General features: G+C 36.4%; 1 protein-coding gene across 1 annotated transcript in view; it reads left to right on the top strand.

Annotated features, from left to right (window-relative positions):
- Positions 1-23154, top strand: part of DNAJC1 (DnaJ heat shock protein family (Hsp40) member C1) — a 249587-nt gene that overhangs the window by 213497 nt on the left and 12936 nt on the right. The window contains exon 9 of the mRNA XM_051961314.1: positions 4961-5080. Within this exon, the coding sequence (XP_051817274.1) occupies positions 4961-5080 (120 nt within the window). The remainder of the gene's footprint in view (positions 1-4960; positions 5081-23154) is intronic.

The following is a 23154-nucleotide window of genomic DNA, read 5'->3' as shown; positions in this document are numbered from 1 at the left end:
AAGCACAGATCCAAGCCTGTCACCCCTTTCTTGGTAAGCTCCAGTGGCTCCCGCTAACCATCAGGATCCATTTCAAAGTCCTCTCTTTAGCATTCAGAGCCCTTCCCTACCTCAGCTCTCTTTACCTTTCCAGTCTTCCTCCTAATACCTCCAGCATACTCCAATCCTGGGTCACTGACCTGGCTGACCCACAAGACACTCCATCTCTCTGTTCTGGGCATTTTCTCTGGCCATTCCCCAATGTTCTCCCTCCTTCTCTCTATCTCCTGGCTTCTCCGGCTTTCTTCAAGCCCTAACTAAAATCCTACCTTCTACAAGAAGGTTTTTGCAATCCCTCTTAATTCCAGAGCCTTTCCTCTGTTAATGATTTTGTATTTGTCCTGTGTGTATTAGTTTGCTTGTTGCCTCACCAGTTAGATTAAGAGCTTCTTGAGGACAAGGACTGTCTTGCCTTTATCACAAGTGACTTAGCATAGTGTCTGGTATATAGTAGGAGTTGAATAAATGCTTGTGAAATGGAAAATGGATATTTTTTAGCTGTGAACCCTGGGCAAGTCACTTAACTCTGGTTGCCTCAATTTCATGTTCTGTAAGCAGTTCTCTACTGGAGAAGGAAGTTGCAATCACTCCAGAATCTTTTCCAATTAAACCCCAAGTGGGGTTACCAAAATTCAGACACAGCTGAAAAATGACTGAACAACTCTAGGCAAGTAGTTCCATGAAAGAAGGTTCTTTCTTGATGCCATTATCTACTGAGGAAATACTCTTCCCTCAACAATCTCACTAAATACTCGAGTCCCTGGAGATTTCAGGGAGATCTCAGAGTTCGACTTGACATTTTATTACAATAATTAAAAATAAAGTTATACTCTTTACTTTCAAGAAGAAAGTTTGTCCTTCTGTATCTGAGATTTAGAAGAAATGCAGTTTCCATTTATAATTCCATTATTCTACATGGAGATTTATCAAGCTAACTATGAATTTGTATATGATTATTAGCAGGAAAATGTATTTCTAAAAGGAGATATAAATTTTAAAATTACAAAGCATATTCAGAGTATAAGCTTAAAGAACAGCCAATTATTAGGTATATCATATACTTCGGTATATTAGGTTTTTTAAAACTTGGTGATATTTATTCAGCTTGTCGTTTTACACAAATATGTTATTGGAAATACCCAAGGTTACAGGTTATCTTTTTAATTGAGCTGAATCTTTTTTTATAAAATATTTGAATGCTATAAGATAAAATTCCTAATTCTGCAAATAGTTTCTTGATGGCAATAAAAAGCTGTATTTTTCATTTGAGCCTTTAAAGGTACAAATTTTCTCCTTTTAAAGGGATGTGCCTTTTGATATTGAAGTATGAGAATTCAGCAATATATAATATTTTATGTTCTTGCTTTTTAAATTTTCTTTAAATTCAGCATTTACTTTTCTAAATGCAAAAGATTTTACAGAACAGGAGGAGACCATAGTAATTTCATACATTGTGGCTAACATTCCACAGACCCAAAAAAGTGTGAAATGACAAATCAATTATCTAAAAATTATGGGGCTATGTTTCCCATTGGAGCTAAAGATTTTTCTGTTTAAAAATAGAAAAATTTTGAACATAGTAAGTTTTATAACAAAAATTCATTCTAAGTGGGTGTTATTTGGACATCTGATTTAAATTTTTCTATCTGCTCTTACTTCTGGGGCTCTATCTTTGTATTGTTACAATAAAATATTGAATAATTTGAAAACTGCCTAGTTTTTAACATTTTGTATTCAATATGGAGATTTCATCCCAGAGCGGGCTTTTTTGATGCACAATCTGAATGCTTGTGGAGTCACAACAGCTGTCCCCCACCATGTGGTATCCTCCATTACTTTACTGTAGAGATGAATTTTTGGCCCAGTGTTTCAGTAATATTGGACACACATGGTTTAAGTGACAAAGCAGTATGCTTATGCATTCGTTTGACTCACAGCTACAGTTGGCTCCAGATTAGAACAGGGAGAATACATTCACACCATGGCCAACCTCCCGACTGCTGGAGGAGCTGCATCACAGTGGGCTCTGTTGCTTCCAAAGACAAAATTAAGGATTGCTGAGGAATTACAGATTCAACAAAGTGCCTTAGAGCCGGAGCAGATAACAATGGGCTGCTGAAAGGCCATTCTTTCCTTCTGATTTCCGGTCCATTCTTAGGGCTCTGTTTTTATTTTATTTTTAAATATTTAGTAATAGTTACCATGACTGAAAACCATGAAACCAAGAGGATTGATAGCCATAACAGTGGGTGGTTTTCTGGGTTTTGGTGTCACAATTGTGGGTAAGAGCTGAGATTTTTACACATGTTCAGTAAAATTTAAATTTAGGCAATTTGTATAATTTTTTTTTGGCCTTTCAGAAGGATGTGGTACTATATTGTCATAACCAGATGCTACGAACGAGGAACTAAAATTAGATTCACTTTTTAGTGCTCACTGTTAATATGTGCCACATATTTGGAAATCTAATCTAAAAGAAAGTAGGAATTAAAGAATTGTTTTGTGATGTGAAGTAATGTTTTACATTCTTGACATTTTAGACAATTTTGTTTTTCCTAAAATGTTTATCATGCATTTGTTATATTTCATGCAGAAATATGATGATTTGATTTTGTGTGAAATTGCTTTGATACACTATATTTATGTGGTTAGAATACTATATTAATGTACATCTATATGCAGCTTCAACCTCCTGGTATTCACGGTGTGATTTTTATACTGCAAGCTTTTACATTTAAATTCAATTTGAAACTTAACCCTTTTGTGTTTCTGAAGCTAAATTTATTAAAGTCTTTTTTTTGTTTTGTTTTGTTTTTTAATGATTCCAAAGTGGACTTTGAAAAACTAGAGCCCATCCTTGGCTGTGGTTGTTTTCACTTTCTAAGTTCCTCTTAAAAAGACCGATAGTCACCAACACTTTTTTCCTCTCCCTACACAAAGTTTAAAACACCAGAGGAGAGTAAATTTTGCAGTTCTTGTGACGTGGAGAAGAATCACATTTGGGGTTGTTCCTCAGTATCAAAGAGGTCACAGCCTCTGAAATGTCGCAGCCAGACACTCAGGACTGGGATCCTAGCTCTCTCCCAAGGGCCATCTTTTCCTCTCAGTGAATTTCTGGGTGCATTGTAGTGGGCTCTACAGATGAATATATTTGAGGCTTTCTGCATTTAGTGGAGACAAAATAGAATGATTGATAAAATCCTCCCTGCTATTGGCTATTATTTACTGACTCTTAAGTGGCAGGTTGTATTTATGCCAATTTATCTGCTTCAGGGAACATTCTTGATAGCAGAACAAAGTGAATAAAAGTAGTTTGCTTTGCAAATGAATGCAAATGGGAGAGCCTTTCGGAAAGCCCTTTTACGGGGGCAGTGCACGTTGATTATGAGTGAAGCTGCCATTTGGACATGGTGAAAAGAGCACGCTTGGACCATTGATTGGGGGAGACAGTAAAAAGTCAGGAAGGGCCCGTTAAGCTCGCAGTGCGGCAGGCGGATGTCAGTGTAGTTAGAGCACAGTAGGAGAATGACAGGGAGGATTAGTGTCAGGGAGAAGCTTTGCTGGAGCTGCGGAGATGGTCTCTGGGGTCACTCACCTCTGACTGTTGTTCTGTGCGCCTGGATCTGGAATGCAGGCTGCTTGATGGATGCCTGTTCATTATCGGAAATGGTGATTAGAAGATGTATTTGTCCCAAAGGCTTCTTGAAAAATAAAAATTAAAGAGAAATAAGGTTAGTTTTAAATATTCTCTCTACTTAAAAGTCTTGCTGGCTTGAGATTTGGGTTTGGTTTAGTTGTTTTGCTCTGAATTTGGGGATGGCTGCTAGCTCTGGAGAATGATAATTTAATATAGCAAGAGAGGGGTACAAATTATTGTCCTGTGATTATTAGCTATTTGCTACCGATTGTCTCTTGATTTGATGAGTTTCTGATTTAATTGTCGGTACTAATAGGGAAAGTGTTTCGAATCTGTTGTGTTTTTAATTCAGATTTTTTTTACTTTGGGACCCTGTTTATTTTCTGTTTTACTGATGAGAGTTAAAATGTTTGGTTTAGTTTTCAAAAGCCACAGTGTGCTCAAAACTTAAGTGCTCCCTTTGTGTAATTAAGGATTTGAGTCTTGCTATGTTAACCTGGCAGGTCCCTAATTGCAACGGCATCCCCAAATATCCTGAAATTACCCACTAGTTACTTTGGATTTACTTGATCAATCATTTTTGAGAATGCAGACTGTGTTTTAGTAGCGTGTAAACAGAAAACATATCTCTTCTCAGACATAGCCTCTGCCTCTGTTCTGATTCCAAACATCACACAGTGAGACGGGTTTAATTTATACTTTTTGGTCTTTGCTTTCTTTGAATAGAGAACTTTTAAGCTAATGATACTCCTCATATCTTTGTGGTGGGTTGTAGTTTACAAGGTGTTTCTCTCACAACAGTCCTGTGAGGGAGGAAGTAGATATGTCATTATCCCAATTTACAGATAATGAAGGCGCCGCGAAATTAAGTCACTTGGCCCCATGCTGAGCTCCTGCACCAGTAGCCCTTCCTTATTTTTTATGCTACCTCCCCAAACCATATATAAGTAAGGCTTAAAACTTCACATGAGAGTAATTCCTGCCTCTCTTTTAAAATGAAACAATTTCCTTTATCTACATAAGAAACATGTGCTGTTTGAGATGTCTTGTTACTTGGGTGCCATAAACAGTTGTTTCTTTTGCACTGCGATTGCTAAAATGGGATCCACATTTTATTCCACATCTAATCCCTAAAATGAGAAATCCTCATAAGCTGTTAAATCTGTATTAAAACTGTAGTGCATTTTGCAAAAAGCATTGTGAGGGGTGATTTATTAACATTCTTGATGAAACATTTTGGCGAGCAATTTTTCTAATTTCCCATTTTAAAAAAATGTTTTACAGGCACCTGAATGGACAGAAGAGGACCTCAGCCAACTGACAAGAAGTATGGTTAAGTTCCCAGGGGGGACCCCAGGTCGATGGGAAAAGATTGCTCACGAATTGGGTCGATCAGTGACAGATGTGAGTTCACTCAGATTTGCATTGTATGAAGAGTGACAAACCAGAACAAGACAGGCTATGGAGAAGAAGGCAGACGTAGATGGGGTCCGACATTGTTTGAGGAAGGCTGCGATCCTTTTAGGACCTGGAAGTGAACCATTAACTAACTCAGCAAAAAGCAGATGTCCGCCGGTCCTCTGCTCCACAATTAACAGCTGTAACTGATCAGCTGGATGGGGGCTTCCAGGCTTAGAGAGTGGAGCTACTGTAATCTAATCACAGCAAAACTATGACAGTTTGGGTGTTTAGAGTGATCCCTTCTAACCATGAAAGAACTTTGCAATGAAATGCAATTATATTTCAACTGGATTTTGAATATATATACATATATATATTTATATTTATATATACATATATATGAATATACATACACATACATAATATATATTTACATATACTCATATAGGCACAGATAGCTAGTTGTTTCTAAACAGGTGGTTTTCATTAACGGCAGTTAAAAATTGTTTAATGGTCCAAAAGGTAATTTTGCCTTTTGTACAAAATCAGTATCTTCCAATTTAATGGTATATGTAATCAGATGAGAAAGAAGATATGCAAAGAATGATAAAATGATTGGTTATACCAAAAAGTTTGTGCTAAAACTTTTTTTGTTATTTTCCTAGAAAACTAGGAAAGGAAGGAGCGTCTTATTTTTTATTTATTCTTATATATTTAAAAAAACAAAGCAAAAATATTCTTAGCAATAGTTTTGAATAGCCATACTCCATGGACAACTGTTATGATAGAGCTGGAGAGCTTAATGGAGGAAAAATTTGGAATAAATGCTTGAAGGGACCTTGGCGTTCATGATCTGGTTTCCTTGTTGTATAGCTTAGAGTCAAAGACTTGAAGATTCAGGAGCCAGGAGATGCAGGACTTGAACCCTGATGTTTTCACTCCAATGCAGGGTTCTTTATACTAGACTTTATTATGCTTTCCAGTGTCCATAATATTTATTTTGGGTCTTGATTTAAACTCAAGGAAAAACCTGGCCAAAAAAATGGCTCATGGTCCATTTATAATAAAACCAATTAATCACATGCTAGAAGTCATTTTCCTGGTAAATTTCCACATTTTGCTTTTGGAAACTAATGGGAACTTGGAAATACTGCTTGTCAAGCTTCTTTCCATTTTGAAGGATGTAAATGAAATTACATGTTTGGAGAGTGAGATTATGGGGTGTGGGGGGAGGGAAAGCCCTATCCTGAGAGTCAGAGGCTAGAGGCTTGTTTCAGCTCTTTGGTGCCTGTATGACAGTGAGTAAATCATGAACCTACCTGAACATCAAGTTTTCTCCTCTCTACAATAAGGAGGCTTCTTCCAGCATTAAATCTTCGAATTCTGTCTTAATGTATATCAATTGTGCCATTTTTAAAAGTTATAATTCCTCCCTTATAAGAACTAAAGAGACTATATTAGAGTCTTGAATTGCATATTATGCTAGGTTGAAAGACAAAGGTTTGAAAACATAACAGTTAAGATTTATGCCCTGGTAACAGTTGTAAAATGTCTCATTTTCTGGGAAACGACTATTGTCTTGAATCTGACTAGAGAATGATTTAAAAAAAAAAAAAAAAAAGAGAGTCTTTCTACTCCTGAGACTGCCAAAGGAGGGAAATGTTTTAATCACTTTCCAATTGTTTGTCAATCTTAAGATAAAGTGATTTCTGGATAAACAGCTGATCACAGTCCAAAAAAAAATCTAGAAAGAATAGAAAGCTTTAACATGGAACCCTTCTCTCTGGAAGTTATTCAGAATGGTTTATGTTGTTATGGGTTGGGCCTTGTGTTTGCTAAAAATTACTTGTGAAAATGGAAATTTATGTTTTCTTGAAAAGAGTGTGAAATTGTGGCACTTTTCTCAAAGCATTGATTTCTAAAATCAGATAATTTTTAATTTTGATTTTGATGGGGTAGAGAAGGGAATAAACATTTATATAGTGCCTACTATGTGCTGTAGGCCTTGTGCTGCCTAGCAGCTTGATGAAATCAAGTCATGAGCTTCGAAATGTAGTGGGGAAAGAACTGGATTTGGAATCAAGGGGTTTTATTTCTTTTATACTAGAGGACACCATAGGGAGCACCATAGAGCACAGAGATTTGGACCTAAAGTTAGGAAGGCACTAAGTTCAAATGCAGCTTCTGATACTTACTAGCAACGGAACCATGGTTAAGTTACTTCTTTTCTATTTGCCTCAATTTTCTCAATTGTAAAATGAGGATAATAACAGCACCTACCTCCCAGAATTGTTGGGAAGACAACTGAGATAAGCATTCTCAAACACTTTTAGCACAGTGCCGGACATTAGGTGTTTCATAAATGTTTATCTTCCCCTTCTTTGTGAAATAAGAGGGATACATACTGTGATCTCTAAGCCTCTCTCTGAGAACCATGATTCTCTTAACTTTTCTATCAGAACCACAATATGGCATTTAAATTGGTTAGGAAACTATTTGAAGACTGAGTTTTCGGGCTTTTAGAGGGTTTTTTGGTTAAAAAAAATTACCACCCAAAAATCTCATTAGAGGCAAAAATGTTCCGTATTTTGTTTGAGAGCAAAGTATAGAGAAAGCAGTGAACCAAAATAAGATGAGAATGAGAGATATTTAGAGGCATGAAATGTACCTGATGATGTTTGGAATAGCGAAGTTATGATGTTAAAGATTGAGGGAGTTGTGGTGATGGGAATTTATGTAAAGCCCTGGCAGAGCTTTTTTTTCCCTGCAGGGAAAAAAAAAATTCTTCTTTTGTATAAAGTCATATGTGCTGGTGATGATCCCTGGTCTAGCTTTAATCTGATAGTTACAGCAATTTCCAAAGAAGTTTAAATAATTGCCCATGGCAGCTACGTTTTCCTTTTTCTCTTGGCAAGGACCAACTAGGACACTTTGACAATTTAAAATTAATTTTATAACTCCAAGAACATAGCAAACATTTATAAGATGGCATGATCAGTGGTTCTGAATTGTTACAATACCCCAGATCTCTGTGACTTTTTCTGTCATATACGTAACACATATAATTTTGATCTATATTTCCATTCTGTTAGTGCCTTTTTCATAGATGAGAATAAGACATTCCATTCTAATAGCACAAGCAAAAATTAGCTTATTTGGGCCAAAACAGAGCAGTTTAGGCCCTGCAGCTTTAGGTATCTTCCAGGCACAGAAGGATCCAGAGAAGAACTTGTGGTTTAGTGTGTGACTTTTAAATCTCACTGATTCCGGTCAAAATGGGTTTGAACAGCTGGACTGCCATTTTAAATGAAAACTGGTACAACTTTAACAAGAACAACAAGAACAGCTCTCATCTATTTGGTCTTGTTATTAATTAGATTTGTTTTCATCAGACATTTGATTATGAAAAGGAAACCCAATTCACTTTACTGTAATCAAAACTCCTGCTTGCTGACCTGGTTACCTGTATGGTACTCTCTGTCAGCCTCCACACATCTGTTCTTTGACCCATTTTCCTTGTTGAATTTGTAGCTGCAGGCTTAGTTCTCATTCCTATTCTTGAATGCTTAGAGAAACAATTGACCTTTTTAAAAAAATCATAAATTCTACATTTGGATTGTCAGTGATTTAGTGATTCAGTGATTTGGATTGTCAGTGGATTTATTGTGAAAAACCCATTTTAATCCTCAATTAGGAAGGAGGTTTTAAGTGTATTACTGTCAAATTAACATTGAGTTAGATTGCTAAATTCTAACCCAGATGAATACAAGTAATGTCATTAGCTTTCCTTTTTTTTTTTTTTTTTAATTAAGACAAAGCATAAGTATCTTTTAGCTCTGATATACCTAACCTGATAATGTAATGTGACCAGACAAGACCTACCTTAGTCTGGATAAAATGCTTAAAATGTTAATTTATGCCTTTCAGCAAATAATTTTGGTAACCACAAAGGGTGCTTAAAATTGTAAAAACAACAGAGGAAACAAAAACTGTCTGGCATGCAAAACAGACTTTAATGTGATTATTAACTGCAGGTTTTCTAAATTAAAGGCAGGAGGATCTCCGATTTCCTACTTGGGAAGTCATATCATTCACTTGCCTGAAAGGATGTAAACTGATTCTACTTCCCTTGGTGGCTACTAATCTCCTGCATTTTGGTTGCGATAACAGACTGATACGGGCTTTGCCGCCTGCTTGGAAAAGGGTCCAGGTAGGCAGCAAAACAATGGACAGGTGGAAAGATTGAAGCCGACTTTTCTAATTAGCACGGGGCCACAGTGTGAGGTAAGAGGTGTACACTTAGATAAGCTGCCCCATATGTCAAAGGAAAAATGATAAAATGATTAATTTCCTTTGAACTATGTAGCTTCAACTGGTGAGACTAGATTCATTTGGAAAATCTGAATTTTATTGGTCTGAAAATGCTTAATTGTATTGCCCACTTAAAAACAAGGTTCAATATATGTAGGGAACAGATGTGGACTTTTTTTTTCTTTGAAATTGTAATCAGAACCAGTTGGTCAACAACTAGTAAGTACCCACTAGACGTTAGTCACTGTGGTGGGTACTGAAATACAAGTAAATATATTGAAGCCCATTCACAATGAGCTTATATTCTAATGAGGAGAAAGCAAGTATGTATAGAAATATAAAGTTTAAAAGCTACATATATCCATTTATGTATATATATGCATACACAAAGTAATTAAATACAAATTATTTTGGGAAAGCACACAATAAGAGTTGAGGGTATAAAAAAGAAAAGCTTCAGGCAGAACGTGGTGTCTAAGCTAGGAGGCAGAGGGAAGGAAGAAATAGATTTCAGGCATGAGGGGTAGGTTAGGGTCAGGTTGTGTAAGGTTTTAAAAGCTAAACAGAGGAGTTTACATTTTATTCCAGAGGCAAGAGGAAGCGACTGGAACTAGCTCAGTAGGGGAATCACATGGGCAGATCTGCACTTAAAGGAAAACTATTTTGACAGCAGCATATAGCATGGACTACAGTAGAAAGAGACCTGAGTCAAAGATCAGTTAGAAGGCTGTGGTAATAATCTAGGTAAGAGATGATGCAGAACAGAACCAAGGTGGAAGCCTTGTAAGTAGAGAGAAAGTTGAGAAGGCAGATACAGCAAAAATTAATCAACTGATGGGATATTGCAGGGACGAAGAGTCAAGAACCCGGGATAATACTGAAGTTATAAACCTGGGAGACCTGGAGAGTGAAGAAAGGAGAGAGAAAAATGAAGGGGAGAAAGGAAGAGAGAGAGAAAGGGAGGCAGAGTAAGGAGAGAGACAGAGAAAAGCTGGCGACAGAAAGGGAAGAGGGAGAGAGACAGAGAGAAAGGAGACAGAAAAAAAAGAAAGGTGAGAGAGAGAGAGAAAGGAGAGGGCAGAGAAAGAGACAGAACAATAAGAGATTATTGATAACATTAAAGGCAGCAGAGAGAGATGAGCTGAATCAATTAGCCAAATTGCAAAGGACTGAAGAGAGAAAAGAAAGGAAGCAGAGGCAGTAAATGTAAACAGCTCTTTCACAGTTTATCTGAAAAGAGAGATGATAGCTTGAAGAGAGAGCAAGTTCTAATAAATAGTTTTATTTGTTAGAATTGAAAAGACTTGAGTAAATTTAAAACAGAAGGAAAAGAAATCTAAAACAGAAGGGAAATAAAAATTATGAAGTAGAGAAAGTTGTTTTAAGAAATCCTCTCTCTCCTTTTCTTTCTGTTCATCTGCTTCTCTGCCTACCCACATTCATTTTCCTGACTCTCTCCCAGAATATATTTTGTATGTGTTTTGCATTTATCTGTGTTGAGAGAAATTGTCCCTCTCCAATAGACTGTAAACTCCCTGAAGGCAGTACTGTTTTATCTTTATGTCCCAAACGCCTTGCATAGTGCCTAGGCCATAGTAGATAATCCTTGTTGAATGAGTGAATCTCAAAAAAGAAATCACAAGCTAGCTATATATTTATTATATGAAAACAGAATTTGTAATGGCCAATTTAAAACCAAACTGACCTAAATGATGAGGCATCAGAGAGAACCTAGGGAAGCCTGGACATCATTGTATTGGTCTGAAACAAAAAGTCCTAGGTTTGTTTTTTTTTTTAATCATGGGCTCCTTTTAGAATCTGGTGAAGTCTCTGGATCCTTCTCAAAATAATATTTTACGTAATTGAAGAAAATACAAAATTTCAATTAGAAGTTAGTGAAAATGAAGGTGTAACTCTTTTTTCCATCTAAGTTCATAGACCTTTTGTAATCTAGCCATAGAAAACTCCTGGTCTGAGATTCTTTTTTTTATTAAACTGACATACTAGTTTAGGTTTGAGGAAGCCTTCCAACAAATTGAGGGCTTGGAGAGATCCTTCAGACAGGAAGTCTAAACCTGAAAACAAAGAGTAAGGGATAAAAAAAAAAAATTTAAAAAAAAAAAAAAAGAGTAAGGGATTCTGTTTCTGGCCATCAGATGGAGCTAATGCAATGCATAAGGGCAATGAGGGGGGGAAATGATACCTGCCATTTGAAGTCCTTTGGTCTTTGGGAAGATTTAGCTAAGTTGTATTGGTGGCCCTTAGGCTCCTGAGGAAGCTAAGTTGAGATGTTAAAGAAGGCTGAAGAAGTTTAGCCTCCAAGAGAATGCCATCAACCTGAATTATTGAGTATGCTCCAAATAAACTCTCAGGATAGCTATGAAGGAACCCCAAAAAAGATAGTGGTTGATCTGAAATTGAGGGGAAGAGACACTAGAAAGTAGAAAAAGTCTCATACATTTAGAAAGAAATTCAGGGAACTAAGAAAAATCCCCATGTTTCTGTTAGTGAGATGGAGGATATTCTGGATACCCTCACTCTGAAGTAGATAAGAATAAAGAGCAGAATCAAGAAGATTGTCTCCTGCTATACTAGAAGCAGTGTCAATGCAACTGTCTTGGACTAGAAATTTCAGTATCTTTATTTAACATCTACTCATCAATACCGGGTTAAAGCAAGGAAGAAAGAGCCATGGGGTAGGAGTAGGACTGTGGTAACCAACCTCATACCCAACTGATCTCTAGTTAAGTTTGAATCGGCAAATCATGATTTATAAATTTGCCCTCTCCCTTTTGTTTCAGGTTTTTCTTTTCTTAGTATATTTCTTTTAAAAGAATAGAAAAGAAAAGCGTCCCCACATTTCCCCTAGAAGATGGAGGGAAATCCATCCCTCCTTACATCTGATGTTGCATTAGCAACAATGGAACCAGCTCCAGAACCTAGAAAGAGCCAGGAGAGGCAGCTCCAAGGAGAACTGAAGTACTAGCTCCTCTCTCCCCTTCCTCCCAACTTGGCTCTGCCTGCTGCCTCACTTCCCCTTCTCAGAATTGCTCCCCAAGGCATTCTCATGAGTGACTAACACCTTCCAGTGTTAGACCAATGAGGAATTTCTCCATTCAGGGTAATCTTTAGAACAGTGTAGTCAGATATGTCCTGGAGAAACCAGCATTGAAAGAAGAACTTCGTTTTTCCATGGGTTTGGAATCATGAACTGGGCACCCACTGGCTTTTCCTCCAAGAGTCATAGTGACTTCCTGACTCAGCAGCCATTGCCTGAATGCTTCCTGAAGGCAAGCTGCCTTTTGAAGCTGGACCGAGGAGGAGGAGGAGGAGGTGCCAAATGAAAAAGGCACAGGGCTGCCATCAGAGAGCTTAGGATCCAGTCTGGGGAGCTAGAGAACAAAGCACACAGGACACATCCAAATGTTAAGAGTTCTCAGAAAAGAGGGAGCCAATCCCACTGATCCCACCAATCCTGTTGATCCTATCGATCCTGCTGATCCCATTGATCCCCCTGATCCTGCTGATCCTGTCGATCCCACCGATCCCACATTTGAATTGGGTCAAAGTGGGAATACTGAAGATGTTCCAGGCACAGGAAGCATCCCAAGCAAGACCACAATGAGGAAAATGAGAGAGAAAGATTGGGACCAGATTTTGGACAAAGGCAAAGTAGCAGGGAACTTGCTGAGGGACAAGCATCTGTGAAGTCTGAGCAGCAGGACAGCGTGGTCATAGAAGGATGTGGAGGCGAAATGGACACAAAGAGGGTCTGTCTGGCAGAAAGGTGACTTCATGCCAATTCACTGGACGTTTACCCAGGGCCTGCTGGGTTTAGGCCTGGCGCCGGGGGCTATGGATTCAAAGATTAAAATGAAATTTCCCCGTTCTCAAGAAACTTGTAGTCTGTTATAGCACAGTACCGTGTGCCCAGTTAAGTAAATAGAAGGTAATTTGAGTGGGGAGAAAATGTGGCCAGGTGGAGAGAAGAGGGAGTTATTCATGAAGGATCTTGAGCCTTAAAGACAAGGAAAGCTTCTAGAGGCAGACAGGGCTAAGGAGGGATTTGTACAGGTGCCCTGAGGGACGAGATGAAGCGTGGTTCAGGGAAAAGCTAATGGTCTGGTTTGTGAATAGAGTTTGTGAAGGAGAATAGTTTAAGAATCATTGTTATTACGATAGTTAACACTGTGCTAAGCACTTTAAACATATTATTGCATCTGATTGACAGAATCCTGGAAGGTAGATACAATCATCATCCCATTTTACAGGAAAGGCAACTGAGGTAAATAGGTTAAGTGATTTCTCCAAGGTCACACGGCCTGATTCCAGTCCCAGCCCTCTAACCACTGAGCCCCTTCGCATGCTAAGTAATGTAACAAAAGTATAGAAGGGAAGTTCCTAAGTCCCAGACTTAAGCTATCATGTTTTATCCTAACGTCTTCAAGACACTCTGAAGGTTTCCTAACAGTGTGTGGCCTGTGTCTAGGCCCGTGTCTCAGAAAGGTAACTTTGGATGTGTGTGATGGGGAGGTGTGAAAGAACCTGTTGTAAAAGTGCAGAGGGGATGCACGCAGGCTTTGTCATGGGGGAGGGAGATGGAGGCTGCGCAGTCCAGCAATTCTCATATCTGGTGGAGAGATGGTTTACATAATCTCAAGAGCTGGAATTCTTAATCTGAGATCCATGAATGTGTTGGAGGTTTTTTAATTAAAAATTAATTTTATAATAAATATATGATAAACATGTTGAATATACAGTTTGTTAATTTTATAATGTTAACTTATTATAAATAACTTTATTTCAAAATAATTGTTTTCTTATATATTTTAATTAAGCATTTAAAAATATCATTCTGAGAAAGGGTCACTAGGTTTCCCCAGAATGCCAGAATTAGGTAAATCCTGCTGCTCTAGAGTAACGAGCAGGTTGGGAAATCTACATTCAGATCCTAACCCCTTGATATATATTAGCTGTGATTGCAAATTGTTTAACTTCTCTGAGGTTCGGTTTCCTCATCTGTCGGTGAATCCATCTCTTCTCCCTCATCATTAAATTCTGGGGACTTCTCATTTCACTTGATCCTCACAACTCTGGAAGGTCAGTGTATTTATTAGCCCCATCATACAGACGAGGGTACTGAGGCAAGCAGACGAAGTGACTTCCTCAGGGTCACATAATTACTAGACATCTGAAATCATATTTAAACTCAATTCTTCCTGGCTCCAAGCCTGGCATTCTATCCACTGAATTAGTTACCTCCCTCCCTGGTTTAACCTCTCTGTTCTCTCAACAATTCTCTAGCACTATAAATTACAGAAAGGATGCTGATCTGCACTGGTGAAAGGAATTTATTTATCTGGGAGTTCTCTCTACCAATAAAATCAGAGATCCACTATCCCTTGAGCCTGTTTGTCTTAGTGATTCTAAGTCACTTTATGGTTGCTCTAAGTAATGATTTCTACACTTTTTTAGAATTTATAATATTTTTTTGAGAATTGCTTATACATAAGAATTATTTCCTTAAGTACTTATTATGAAAAGGCTTTTGATACTATTTACTTATGTTATTTTTCAGTATTGTTTGGCTATCAGACCATCATATATATTTAATGTAATTCCCCCCCCTCTCAATTTGATCACTTTCCTTCTTATCCTAGTTGTATTCATTTTATTTGTGCAAAAGCTTTTCAATTTTATGCAATTGAACTTTGTTTATCTTTTGTGATACTTTCTATACCTTCTGTTAGAAATTGTCCACCTAACTATAATTGTGAGAAATACTTACTTGTTTTTTCTGATTTTTTAAATGATCTACAAGCTTTAATAATCAAATCCAAGATCCATTTTGAGCTTATTGGGTATAAAATATAAGACTTTGATCCAAACCTAATTTCTGCCAAATTAGTTTCCACTTTTCTCAGCAATTATGATCAAATAGGATATTCTTCCTCAAGTAATTTATGTTCTCTTACAAACCAAATATTTGAATTTAAAATCACAGCAGAAGTAGACTTTATTTGATTAACATATTTGTAGACTATATTTGATTATAATATTGCAAATCCATAGTTTTCTTCCCAGTTCACCTGATGGCCAATCCTCTGGTGATGAGGTTCATGTCTTTATTGACTGAAACTTATATATCATAAGCTTTTAGTGTTCAATTAAAATGCATTCTATAATTCCATGAATACATATGGAACCTGATTTAATTCATACTCTAATCTATAATATAGAATGAGATGTGGAAGGGATTGTATTATAAAAATATCATTCTTAGTATTCTAAGTATAACTCTTTTCTTGGTCTACTAAGGTAGTTTATAACAGGTTTTTACTCCATCCTCCCCATTTCTCATTATTTTTTTTAACATCTAGCAAAGTCTAGCACAAGACAGAGCAGTTCTGCCATCAAGAGTCCTTGATGCACGATATCAGTGATTTCTTGTTGCCTTTAGAATTTTCTCTTTGGACTGATGACTGAACTAAGAAGAGAGAGCCTGAAAGAAGTTATCCTTTGAGATAGTCTTAATTGGTTATTGAGATAAAGTTCATACTGACCATTTCACACAATAAAAGCAATATGCTCCATGATTGTTGTTCATTATCCAGGTAAAAGCAATGCTTTCCCATCTCCCTTAGTATTTCACTGCTATTATGTGGCTATTTCTTCCAGCTCCCCCCTCCAAATATGAAAGATAAAGTTTTATTCTGTGTGGTTTCCAGGACAAATCAAACCAGCATCCATGGAAATTGGTATAAGACCACAGACCAAGGGACACAGTGGTTCTCAAACTTTTGTCCTCACTATCTTCATGTTGTTAAAAAAAACTATCGAGGATCTATTCAAAGAGTTTTTTTTCACATGGGTTATATTTATAGCTATTTACAATATTAGAAATAAAAAATAAATTTGAATTTGTAGACCCTCTGAAAGGCTTTTAGAGACCCCAACAATTCTTTGGACTACACTTTGAGGACCACTGGACTAGGAAAATGAGCCTTAGAACTAAAAGAAACCAGGTCCTTGAAAAGTAAGGGAGCCTAAAGATCCAGGACCTGATGCTTTTGCTCTGGGAAGTTACTGGTTTTCACTGTCATAAGATGTGCCATTATTCATATAATTAAGAGTAAGGCAGTATGATAACAATTGGGTAGTTGGTTAGCCCTTTTGGTGGCATAATAAATTAAAATAAAATCTTCAGAATTAATCTACCACGTAAATGTAACAAACCTTTTTTTATCCATGAAAAAGCAATAAAAGCACTTCTGTCCCTATCAGAGTTAAAAACAAGAAGGTTTAGTTCCCTTTTATTAATGATAAGAGTCAGCATCGTATGCAAACACCAGAAGACCCAAGTCCTGGACCTGTCACACAATGGTTTGAACTTTACTCAGACCTTCAGCTCTCTATGCCTATTTCTTTATCTATAAAATGGGGAGGTTGGCTTGATTTCTAAGGTTTCTTCCAGCTCAAAAATTACATGAATCTTTGGGGTTTGTTATTTTGTGTGGCAACATCTTCTGCTCCTTCTCGCGAGGCAGATGATCCAGAGAGGAGTTTTAGAGAGATTGAAGGCATATTAAGAACACGAACAACACACTGTTTCCCACCAGGTGGAAACCTGTTTGAGTGCATTATTTAATGTTCAGGTAACAAATTGCAATTTGGATTTGAAAGCAAAAACATTAATTCTCAGCAAGTGGTAAGTGCTAAGTTTGAAAAGAAAATTAGCCAAAAATAAATATGAGCAAATGAGAGTAATGAATTTCACAGTTGCATAATTTTCATTATCAGCTTAGGAGTTAAAATATCACCACTCTTCTAGGATGGGTTTGAATGTAGTGAAACACAGATCACTGTTACCAGCCATTTTAGATTGTATCAGGAGAAGAGGAATGGGGGCATGCAGTTTGTTTTGGCACATTTTGTTTCCTGTTGCTTTTCTTAAACATCTCTAGACCTGAAAGGAGTCACGTTCAAGAGCCTTTGATTCTTCTTAATTCTTCTTAATACCATAATCCTTAAGTAGGTTGTAAGTTCTCAATGTCAAAAAATCTTTAAGAAAAGAAGATGGCTAATTCCTCAACTGATAAACGATCAATAATATGAATGGGCACATTCTTCAGAGGAAAAGATTCAGGCTATCAGTAATTATATTAAGAAAAAATACTCTAAATTAGTGGTGTCAGATTCTGTGAGTCTAAATTATCTATGTTTCATTTTATGTTTATTTATTTTTAAAACATTCCCCAGTTTTTCCTCTGGTTCAGACAGCATTCAGGACACATGAGGCCAGATTTAACTTCTCCTCTAAATCAGTAATAATTAGAGAAATGCACATTAAAACAATTTCTGAGGTTCTACTTCACACCCATCAGATTAGCAAAGTTAGCAAAAAAGGAAAATGACAAATGCCTATGGGAAAATAGAAACTTTAATGCAGTTTTGGTAGAGCTGTGAACTCATCTAGACATCCTGGAAAGCAATGTAGAATTATGCCCAAAAGGCTATTAAATTTTGTATACCCTTCAACCCAGAAATACCATGACTGCATTGATACTTCAAATAGATTTTTTAAAAAAATTAAAAGGGCATATGTATACACAATTTATATGTTTTTTTTTTGGCAGTGTCAAATAATTGAAAACAAAAGGTGTGGGTTTTTTTGTTTTTTAATTGTGTTTTTTAAATTTAATTTTGTGTTTTAATTGGTGAATGGCTGAGCAAGTTATGGTATATAAGTGTGGTAAAATACTGTTGTCCTTCAAGAAATGATAAAGGCATTAGTTTCAGAAAAACCTGGAAAGTTGTGTATAAACTGACATATATTGAAGTGAGCAGAACCACAACAACAATTTTAAAAGGATGACAATTTTGTAGAGAAGGTAACTTTGAAAGCCTTAGGAACACTGATTAATCTGTGACTGACTATGATTCCGGAGTACCCATGATGAAACAAGCTACCTACTTCTTATTAAAGAGGTAACGGACTCAGAGTGAAGATTGCAATATGGGCTTTTTGGACCAATGTAGAAATTTGTTTTGCTCAACTATACATGTTTGTAACGGGGCTTTGTTTTTCTTGTTTTCCCAAGGGAGAAGGTGGAAGAGAGAAAAGGTAGATTTTTCTTGATTCAAAAAAAAAAAAAATTTAAAGGCTAACTAAATACTTTGATGAAATAATTCAAGTGAAATATGTATAAACGTAATCACCATACATTATCACAAAATTTCAGAACTGAAAAGAAATCCCAGAGGCCAATTCATCTCTGAAAATGGATCCCTTCCACACCAAGCCCAACACGTTATTATCTAACCTTTGCTTCAATACCTCCAATGAGAAGGAGCCCATTTACTCCCACTTTGGGATCACTATAATTATAATGTTAGACTTTTCTGGTTAACAAATATGATTCTTCTTCTGTGGTAACTGCTGTTGAAATTCTTGAAAATGCTATTAAGCTCCCCAGTCTTTTCCAGGCTAAATATCCACAGCTCCTTCAGCCAATCTTTATTTGCTTGGATTTAATGCTCTTTTTACCATCACCTTTCTCTGGATGCTTGAACTCCAACATTGTCTTTCCTAAATTATAGCACTCAGAAATGAATACAATTCTCTAGTCAGTCACTAAACATTTGTTGGGTCTATGATGTGCCAAGCATTGTGCTGAGCACTAGGGATGCAGAGAAAAGGGAGGAAAGACAGTCCTTGATTTGAAGGAATCCGACAGGGAGAAAATATGCAATCAGCTGTGTATAAGGAAGCTGTAGACAGAACAAAGTGGAAATAACCAACAGAGGGAAAGCACTAGAATTAAGAAAGACTTCCTCGGAAAATGATAAATGCTAGAAGGGATGTGGGAAAACCGAGACACTAATGCACTCCACTAATGGTGGAGATGTGAACTGAACCAACCATTCTGGAGAGCAATTTGGAACTTTGCCCAAAAGGCTATCAAACTGTGCAAACATAGCCTTTGATCTAGCAATACTACTTCTACATCTGTATCCCAAAGAGATTCTTTTAAAAAGGAAAAAGAACTTATTGTACAAAAACATTTATAGCAGCTCTTTGTGGTGGCTGAGAGTTAAATATTGAAGGGATGCCCATCAAGTTGTGGTATTTGATAGTGTTGGAATGTTATTGTTCTGTAAGAAATGACAAGTAGAATGATTTCAGAAAAACCTGGAAAGACCTCTATGAACCCGTTGCATCTGCAAAGTGAAGTGAGCAGAACCTGGAGAACGCTGTACACAGTAACAGTATTGTACAACAAATAACTGAATGGCTTATTCTTGGTAATACAATGATCTAAGATAATGTCATGATGGAAAAAATGAAAAATATCAGAGAAAGAACCGATATGGTTTGATTATAGTTTGAAGCATAATATTTTTCACTTTATTTCTTTCCTCTTTTTGTTTGAGTCTTTTTGCCCAAAATGCTTAATATGGACATGTTTACATGATTGCACATGTATAATCTAGATCTCATTGTTTACCTCAGGGAGAGACTCCTATAGAAAGACTTCTTGTAGATAATGGGTTTGGTATGCTCCAGATGTATATAGTCTGAGAAGAACCAAATAAATCAGAATTGTTTCTTTATTTCTGGAATCTGTGCCTCTTCAGGCAACTCAAAAGTCCCCTGGTTTTTTTGGTGGCTATATCTTTGGACTTAAATTGAACTAAAATCCTCCACTGAAAGTCCATTAAAACCCCTCAAACTGCTGTCTTTTAATGCTTGGAAAAGTATATATATTTTTAACTCAAGTGTGAGACTTCCTATACATCCCTATAAAAATTTTTCCTAATTTGATTCATTCCAGTTCCCTTAGCCTGACACAATCTGTGCACCCCAATGTCCCCAGTTTTGTGGCATTTGCAGATTTGATATGGATTTCATGTATACCTTCATCCAAGTCATTGACAAAGATATTGAGAGGACTGGGTAAGATCCCTGGCACGCTCACTCCATCAGAGACTAACAAGCCACTGGGATATCAAACCACTAATAATAGCCTTTGAGTTCAGCCATTCAATTATAAATACTGCCAATTATACTGTAATCTAGGCCACATCTCTCCATCGTTTCCACAAAAATAACATGAGATATTTATCAGATACTTTCCTGAGATCTAAGTAAATTGTATCGACCACATTCCCTTGCTCTGCTAGTCTAGTATCCTTGTCAAAAATGGAAATCTTGCATGTCTGGCACAATGAAGCCGAGCTAACACTTAGCGATCTCTTCGGGAACTTCCAGGAATTGAAGTCATGCTCCCTGGCCAGTAGTTTGCAGATTCTATTCTATTTTCTTTTTTAGAAATTGGGACACCTAGCCTTTTCTGGGCCCACATTACTTTTCTTATGATCCATCTTCCCAGTACAGCTGACAACGGCTTCATCATCACAGCTGAGCGTTCTTTTCATACCTACAGATGCAGCTCATAAGAGGCAGAGGCCCTTGAATTCATTAAGGGTAGCTTTATGCTCTCATCTTCTTGTTTATATTCAATAAACATTTTTGTTCAGTCCCGCCCTATCCAAAAGTTATTCTCCTTAGCAAAGAAAACAGAGACAGTAATTGAACCATTCTGCCCTCTTTCTCATTAAATCCAGCAACGATGCTATCTCTTCTTTGATCCTATCTTTCCCCAATGTAGCTTTTTTATAGATATTATCTTATTTTATTTAATATTTTATTTTTCCTCAATTACATGTAAAATCAATTTTTAACATTTGTTTTTAAAACTTTGAGTTCCTCCAATATGACTTTAAAGAAACTGCCTTTCTGTTGTCTTACTTCAATTCTTTCTGAACTTTAATATTCCTGATACCATTCTTCTTGTATTGAAGCATACTTTTATATTTTTCTTCCATCCCCCACATCCATATCTTTGCATTGGCTATCTCTCAAGCCTACAGTGCATTTTTCCTTCCTTCCTTCTTCTACCTCATAAAATCCCCCACTTCTTTCAAGATTCAGCTCAAGTACCAACTTCCACATTCTTTGACCTAGCATTTTTATACTATCTATTATGCATCTACTAATATGCTAGACCATGGCAGGGTTGCCAGATTGTGAGGGACAGTAAAAAACATGTTCTGTTCCCTCAAGGAAACTATAAGTCATGTCCAGCTCTCTGAGTCCTCATTAAGAACACAATTGGGACACTAGATGGAGAAGGAGTTGGAGCAGTAGCCCCAAGTATTGCCTTCTGTAAGTTAAATAAGTATTTTTAAACTCAAGAAAAAAAAATTTTTTTAGTTATTTAGGAAGGCTACATAGTGAACTTTCTTTTCTTTTCCCACTTTTTTGATTGAATCTATCTTTCACCATCCTTGCCAATTTGATGAATGTGAATTAATAACCAAATCACATTAATTTGCATTTTTAGGGACTTGAGCACCTTTTTTTTAGATGATAGCTCATGATTTGTGAACTGATGTGTTTCTATCCTTTAACCACTCATCTATCAAGTGACCAGTCTTGGTAAAATAGATTTATATCAATTCCCTATACGTTTTGCATATCCGACGTTTTATCAGAAATCTTCTATGCAAATATTGTCTTCATCTGTTTTCTTCCTTTTTATTCTGGCTGCATTTATCTTTACTTATGCAAATACTTTTTATTTTTATATAATGGTAGTAAATTATCTTGTTTTTCAAAATATTTTCTGTTGTAACTGGTTATAATTCATGCTTTTTCTATCATTGTGATATGTATTATTCTTGCTGCTTTTATAATAATTATGTCCTCATAAGACATAAAACCTTAACTAAAAAAATCATCATGCCATAAAACTTTAGACTATTATACAAAAAATACCCACACATATTCATGTCTTTTTCATTATTTTATTAATTATTTTAGGGTTATTATATCACTATTATTTCCTAGTAATTTTCCCCTTTACCAAAGTCCTTTTGTAACAAAATACAATTAAACAAAAACAAGCCTACCCATTGACCATGTCTGACAAAATAGATCTTATTCCATCCTCACAACCTATCTACCCAGAGTAAGGAGATCTATTTCCTCATAAATTCCTTGAAATCAAATTTGTCGCATCCCTTGTGCTAAGTATAGTGAAATCATATAACATGTGATAGTATCATATATCAATAAACATAGATTTAGAGAGATAGAAATAGTACTGGATAAACATTTAAGTAACTGGATGGATGGATGAAATGACAGCAAGCTTTAGTGAGCATACACGTCACTGATAAGATAAGAGCCGTCTAAAACTAGAGCTCTCATACCTCTGGGTGTGATGACTAGATGTGATGGAAAGATGGATCAATGTAACAGAGCAGACACAAAATACACAGTAGTAAATGATTATAGTAATGTTGTGTTTGACAAATAGAAAGATTTAAGCTTTTGGGATAAGAATCCATTTTTTGGTTCAAAAAAATTGTTGAAAAAACTGGACAGTAGTCTGGCAGAAACCAGATATAAAATATCAACTTATATTCAAAATGTAAACATGAAGGGGGATATCATAAGTAAATTAGAAGAATATGGGCCATATTACCTATCAAATAAATGGAGAGGAGAAAAATTTATGAATATATAAAAATAGAGAGCATTGTGAGATATAAAATAGATCATTTTGATTGTGTTAAATTTAAAAAAGGTTTTGTACAAATAAAACCAATGCAGTCAAGTTTAAAAGGAAAGCAAAAACTGGGAGGGGGGGATTTTAGATAGTTTCTCAGAGAAAAGTCTCATCTCAAATACATAGAGA

The sequence above is a fragment of the Antechinus flavipes genome, chromosome 5 (assembly GCF_016432865.1).
Source record: "Antechinus flavipes isolate AdamAnt ecotype Samford, QLD, Australia chromosome 5, AdamAnt_v2, whole genome shotgun sequence".
NCBI classification, from domain to species: domain Eukaryota; kingdom Metazoa; phylum Chordata; class Mammalia; order Dasyuromorphia; family Dasyuridae; genus Antechinus; species Antechinus flavipes.
This window is presented reverse-complemented; position numbering and strand designations above follow the sequence as displayed.